This window comes from Chinchilla lanigera, unplaced genomic scaffold, assembly GCF_000276665.1.
Source record: "Chinchilla lanigera isolate Chin_1 unplaced genomic scaffold, ChiLan1.0 scaffold00008, whole genome shotgun sequence".
Classification (NCBI taxonomy): Eukaryota; Metazoa; Chordata; class Mammalia; order Rodentia; family Chinchillidae; genus Chinchilla; species Chinchilla lanigera.
Window position 1 is genome coordinate 35,513,367 of NW_004955409.1, and position 6,850 is coordinate 35,520,216.

Below are 6,850 nucleotides of genomic sequence, written 5' to 3' on the forward strand. Positions count from 1 at the left end.
AAGAGATGTGGTGGTGTCTTGGTGCGAAAGACATTTGTGCTGACAGCTGCTCACTGCAAGGGAAGGTAAGGGCAGCAGCCAGCCCACACTTCCTGGAACCACAACAGGGACCTCTGTCCTCCACAGGGATGAAGCCTGTAGAGCCCCTGGGGTGCAGGAACACAAGCCCACAAGAGCTCAGCAGAAAGTGGGAAGGCAGGAGAATCAAAAGTTTCAGACCAATATTTGAATATGTAATAATTGCACTTATAGACTCTTATTAGATTAATAAATAAAATTGATGATAAAAATAAAAGGGAGATGGAGGAAGGGGGAAAAAGAACAAAATTTAAATGTGTTCTGTGTGTGTACTAATCTCATACAGTGAATATAATCATCATATACTGCAAGCATGTAGTAATAAAAGTCCAGAAAAAATTAAAACACAGTCAGGTTAAGTTACCTGCTTAGTAAGACTCTCTCTCAAATATAAAAATAAAAGAAAATGGCTGGGAGTATAGCTGAGTGCCAGAGCCCTAGGTTCAACCCCGATTACCATAAGAAATGAAAGAAGACTTGCAGAAAGAAAAGCTGAGAGGTGCAAGAGGTAAATTTTGGTGTGAGAAGGTGAGAGTACAGAAAAGTGACACAAATGAGAAGACATAGGAATCACACTGCCAAGTAAAGCAGCAGCAGCCTGCTCCACACAGCTCCTGGCATGTGTCCTTTGTGGCTCCATGACCCTCAACCACCTCTCCTCTCTGTGCAGCTCAATAAATGTCACCCTGGGGGCCCACAACATCCAGGAACAGGAGAAGACACAGCAGGTCATCCATGTGAGAAGATCCATCCCACACCCAGACTATATTCCTCATAACTTCTCCAATGACATCATGCTGCTGCAGGTGAGGCATATACTCCTGCTGCCCCTGCTTTCCTAGGGCAGGTCACGCCTCCCGCTGGGACCCTGCTCTTTCCCCTCTGCCATCTTGGCCATCACCATGTCCCATCCCAGAAAGCATAGCGTCAGTGTCATAGGCTGATCTGCACTCTCTTGCTTATTCCCCATCAGCTGAAGAGAAAGGCCAAGCTGACTAAGGATGTGCAGCCCCTCAGACTGCATGAGGACATGACCCAGGTGAACCCAGGTGACACGTGCCTTGTAGCAGGCTGGGGAAAAATGGCCCCATCAGGCCCTTCAGCGACTAAACTGCAGGAGGTGCAGCTGACAGTGCAAGATGAACAAAAATGCAAAGCAGCCCTCCATGTCTATTCTGAAGTCACTGAGATTTGTGTGGGAGACCCAAGGAAAAAAAAGACCAGTTTCAAGGTGAGGAGTCCACACTCTATATAGACAGAACTCAAGGAGTGGAATTTCGGTGGGGATGATAGTGTCCATTTCCTCATGCCCTAAGTCCGGAGCTTGACGCCCTGAATTCTCCAACAATGCAGACTTTAATCCACTCCCTGTGTGGATAGGAGCAGATGGTGGGGAAATATCAGTTAGCCGAATATGGTATTATCACTGCAGTATCTCTAAGGGTGAATCAGAAAGTTTGATGTAAGTTAAACTGGAAAGTAAACTTGGGGCCAGGCTACAGTATCCTGGTCAAAAGCAGGCAGCCAGGCCCACCCTTCCCTGATCTCTACTCACAGCCCCCTGACAGAGGTCACCCACTGAGGGGAGGCTCAAGGAGCTCCACCAGGAGAAAACTAACTCAGTTCGTTCCTTCTCTGTCTGCAGGGGGACTCTGGGGGTCCCCTCGTGTGTAACAAAATGATCCAAGGCATTTTCTCCTATGGAAGAAATAGTGGAAGACCCCCAGTAGTCTTCATGAAGGTCTCCCACTTCCTGCCCTGGATAAAGAGCACCATGGGGCACCTCTAACAGCTGGTGTAAGATTGGCTTCCTGATCATCTTTTCTAAAGCAGAAGAAAGATTTCCAAGAGCACGGGCCTTAAGAACTGCACAGTGATAATAAATGGATCTCAAGAGTGAAGGTGGCTGAGGTCCTCTTTATTCATTGAATCCTTTCAGTTTGCAGCTGCCCTGCTCCAGCAGCCCTCTGCTGGCCACTCTGCTTGTTGCTTCCTCTTTTATGCCTGCCCTCCCTATTTCCTTCTTCCATTCCATATAATTCCTCATCCATGTTTAAGCACACTTTGCTTTAATGCTCAGCTCTGCAGTGTGGACTTCCTCCCTGTGTAGTGGGTTTCTGCAGTATTAGCAGCTGTCCTCATGCACACCTTCTCACATTCCCTGTGCTCAACCCGCCTCAACTATAACTCTCAGGGAAATAGGAATTTCCCACCATCTCCAAGCCAACAACCTTCTTCAAAGCCTCAACAATTTGGCAGAAAATAGAGTAGTGAAAAGGAATAACTTCAGGGACCCAGAGGGCCAAGGACACTCAGTTGCTCTCTCTCCAGTGGGGCAGGTTTCTCCCCTTTTCAGTGCTCTCAGTTGCTTAGGAGGCTGAGGCGGCCTCTGCTCTACCCGATCCCATTTGCTGCCCTGTCCTGGGCCAGCACTAAGTTCAGTCCACCTCCTCCCTCACTGCCTGGCCTTGCCACACCAGCCCCTGTCTCCCTCAGAGTGCCTCTGGCCACCAGCCCCTTTCCTTTCTAGTTCCTCTGATTTAAGCCACCTCTTTTCAGCTCCCTACAGAGTTCCTACTCTGTGTGGATTCACCTCTCACTTGTAACAGCTGGGCTTTGAACTCTCTTCCCTTCTACTTGGGCAGGGCAGGCTGAGCCTGTTCCAGACCAGCATCTCCCAAGGGCTCAGGCCCCAGCTCCTGTGGAGACACTACAGCCGCAGCTGCTTCAGCCTGACCTGGCTTTGGAGTTCAAGATCTCCCTGCTGGCAGATGGCATTTATAGCAACCCGTGAGCCAGAGAGTCCAGGGCTGCTGGGCAGGAAAGATCACTTAGCTGTCTGTCAAGAAACACGCTTCCAGACTATGTCTTTGTAGTGAACACATAGTAGGCTCTGCTCTCACCCTTGAAGAACTCTCAAGAATGAGAAATTTCCTCTAAATAGCTCTGCTTTTTCTCCTTCCAAGGCAGGCCAGTTTAACCCAGATAGTTTTGTATTTGGAATCCACTAGAAATCTTATTTGAAAAAAGTTAAACTCTCTATATTCTTTCTTGGTTGTGCATGACAGTGCCACATGCTTGATATTGTGGGCTCCAAAAGAGCAGTGTGTGATACTGGAGGAGACATGGATGTTCTCATCTCCTGAGATAGCGCATGTATGCCCACTGGAGTCTGGGTCCAGAGGTGTGGAAGGGAACAGGAGGCAGCCCAGCCAGGCTGAATTTCAGCTACAACACCCCAAAATGCCACAGTTCAGATGTGAAACAGTTAAGATATAATGACGTCATTTAGGATCCCATAGCTTTCAAACAGTGCCACTGAGGAGTTGTTTGTGGCACAGCAAGACACACACAATTGCTGTGCTGAATCAAGTGAGACCAGCATCAAAAAATTCCTGAATGGGACTCTAACAGCTCAGGGAATGATAGCAACAGTTGGCAAAGAAAATTGCATTGACTTAAAAAGCTTCTGCACAGCAAAGGAAAAAACAGAATTAGGAGTAACAGCCGATGAAATCCTGGGAGAAAACCTCGGCCAGCTACTCTTCTGATGGAGGGTTAATATTCAAATACATAAAGACTACAAAACCTTAATACCAAGAAACAATACAAGTCTGGCATGCTGAAGCAGACCTGTAATACCAGGACTCAGGAGGCTGAGGCAGGAGGAGCACTGTGACTATGAGGCTATTTTGGGCTAAACAGTGAGTTCAAAGACAGCGTGAATGGGATAGCAAAACCAAGCCTCAAACAAAAAACCGATGGATTAGTGGGCAAGTGAACTGAACAGATACTTCTCCAAAAGTACAAATTATTAATAATTACATAAACAAATGCTCAATATCTTTAGCCATGAGGGAACTAAAACTCAAAATTATGTTAAGATTCCATCTAGCCCCAGTCATAATTGTAATGATCAAGAACAGCAAAACAATAAATGATTAAAGCACTTTGTCAGTAGTGCCACTATGGAAATACGTATAGTAGCTCCTCAAAAAACTAAACACCACATTGTAGAATAGAGATACTATTGATTCAGCATACTTGAGAGATAGCTGCACACCTATGTTTATTGCAGTACAATTCACAATAGCTAAGCCATAGAAACAGTCTTGACACTAATCACCTGATTAATGGATAAAGAGAATATGAGATCATTTAGTGAAGCTGGAAATCATCATGTTAAGCAAAATATGTCAGAATCAAAGTGACCAATATAACTGCCTTCTCTCAAATATATTATTTATTTATTATTTAGATATAAAAAGGCATGAAAGTAGCAGAGATAGTATTGAGGAAGAGGAAAGAAAGGCTGAAGGGAAAGTAGAGGAGGAGGGAAAGTGGTCAAAGTATTCGACACGCATATGCTCACTATGCAGTACAATGCATACAATAATAAAGGACAGAGGAATCCCTGTTCACAGTGGTCAGTTGCACGGTGAGATTAAGGCTGACTTGTCTCTTCTTTGATTTTTAATTTATTCTATATTCTTACTTCTCCAATTATTAACTATTTTTTAAAATATTTTGTCAAAAAGATGCATTAATTTGGTACATGTTACAGTCAATCTGCCTACTGTCACAGTAAATTTTTACCGATAAACTGTAACCCAGTAGTCTAGTCATTGTTCACCCATAGTCCAAAAGGAGTGTTCTCCACGAGTACTTGTCCCCTTTTATTCTCAACTGTCTTGGTCTGGACAATAAATTTCACAGTCAACCAGATTAAGGGACCAAGGCTCAATCCCTGAAAAGGTGTCTTCCCAGTTTCTCAAATTTATCTGCTATTGTTTATCTACAAAGCTGTTGGGTAAGGCAGGTCTGGATGGCCAGGCACACGAGAGTGTGCTGGCTCAGGCCTAGAAGGTGCCCACATCATTTCTAACTACGTACATTTGCAAAAACACTCCAGAGCCCACTGACCTCAGAGGAGGCTGGGCAGGGGAGACCTGTAGTTTACCCTTGTCCCTTGGAAGGAAGGGGAATGGTTTTTGCTAAACTGCTAGCTTTGCTTTATGGCAGTGATCCACAGTATTTAACTTTTATAAAGATGCTTGGACATACATTCTTTTTCCTCTTATAAAAGGAATAAACTTCCATTATAGCAAATATTATATAATGAAAATGTGATAATCAAACTCATAAAATTGTCCTTTTAGATTTTGCCCTCCCCCCCACACACAAAATAACTATCACATTGTATACTGAGTTTTACAGTATATGATTTCCATGTAACATGAAAGGATACAAATTTCTCTATGCCACTAAGTAGTTTCCTAAAACAACAATTTTATTGGTCAGAGAGAAATTATCCCATGATTGTATCATCATCTATATTTGTCCTCTCGTGCTGTTGAATATTTGGATTGTCTAAGCATTTGGGCAAGACGGTCTCAAGGTATATGTCCACCTCATCCTCTTTGTTCATGACACAGGAGGCCCTACCTGGGGCACACATGATGGACAGGCAGGAGTAGTGGTGTAGACAACTCCCAAGAAACAGTGAGAATACGAGCCAACACTTGGTGAGTTAAGTAAACCAGAGTTGTGTGTTTTGGGACAATGACATATGCAATAGAAGTGAGAAGGAGGGCTACCCTTTTTTAAAATCACTCCAGGGGAATTCGAGCAACAAAAAATTAGCCCACCTGCACATCCAGAGGCCAAGATCAGCCCCATACCCAGCACAGAACCACCTGCAAACTTGGCTTGAGTTCTCATTTCTGAAATCTGACTTAGACCCACTGCAGAAAAGTACACACCAGTAAAATTTTACTACTTTCATTTTTCTCTGATTCTCTGGATTTCCTTATTCTGTCAGGTTGGGATTTCTTTTCATTGCTATGTTTTGTCTTGTTCAGCTTTTCTTTTTATTCATTGTTACTTTTCCTTTTTTCTCCTTTTTCTTTTCTTTTCATTACTTAGATCTCTTCCCTGGTTTTCATTTTCTTCTCCTCATCCTCTTCCTCTCTTTCATCAACTATCTCACAATTTTATGAGACTTTCCTGTCAGGAAACATTGTCTCTTCTTGTTTGGGTCACTGCAATAGTCGTTCACTTTCTCTTCCATTCTTGCCCACCTGAGTACTACAGTTTTCCAACAGCTGGGTGATCATCCTCTGCCCTCCATCCTTGCTCCACTTATGTTTGACCTCATTCATCTCTCTGTCCTGCCCCTACTGCTCTGAAATCCCTGCCACCCCAGGGTAAAATCACTCTACTAAGTGGAAAATCATGGCACAGAAGTTCCTGGTATAAGCTGGATTTTGTTATCTAACTATAGAACTTGCTACTGAGGTAAACATTATCAGCCTAATAGTCTCTACAGTTTGTTAGTAACCAAGCTGTGCTTGAGAATATTGTTTTTATCAACTGTACTACTTTAACCAGCATGTCATACCTGTTAGAATTAGTTTTTCTGCCCTGTATGCCAATACTGTGATTGTTTTTTGGTTTTTTTGTTTTTTTTGTTTTTTTTTTTTTTTTGGTTTTTCTCCGGTACTGGGAACCAAACTCAGGACCTTGCGCTTGCCAGGCAGGTGCTTTGCCACTGAGCTAAATCCCCAGCCCCAATACTGTGATTGTTAAGAATCATAAAGATCACTATACTCTAGCCGGAAAGGACTGGGTCCTGAAACAAATATGTAAATACATAAATACATAGCAAGTGCTCATTCTGAAGTTTAAGATGTATCTTTTTTTTTTTTTTTTTTTTTGGTTTTTTTTCCAGTTCCAGGAATCAAACTCACAACATTGCACTTGCCAGACAGGC

General features: G+C 43.5%; 1 protein-coding gene across 1 annotated transcript in view; it reads left to right on the plus strand.

Moving 5' to 3' along the window:
* Window positions 1-1,979, plus strand: part of LOC102021945 (granzyme H-like) — a 10,279-nt gene extending 8,300 nt beyond the window's left edge. The window contains exons 3-6 of the mRNA XM_013510455.1: window positions 11-65; window positions 749-884; window positions 1,052-1,309; window positions 1,724-1,979. Coding sequence (XP_013365909.1) covers window positions 11-65; window positions 749-884; window positions 1,052-1,309; window positions 1,724-1,867 — 593 coding nt within the window. The 3' untranslated portion in view covers window positions 1,868-1,979. The remainder of the gene's footprint in view (window positions 1-10; window positions 66-748; window positions 885-1,051; window positions 1,310-1,723) is intronic.
* The last annotated feature ends 4,871 nt before the right edge of the window (window positions 1,980-6,850 follow it).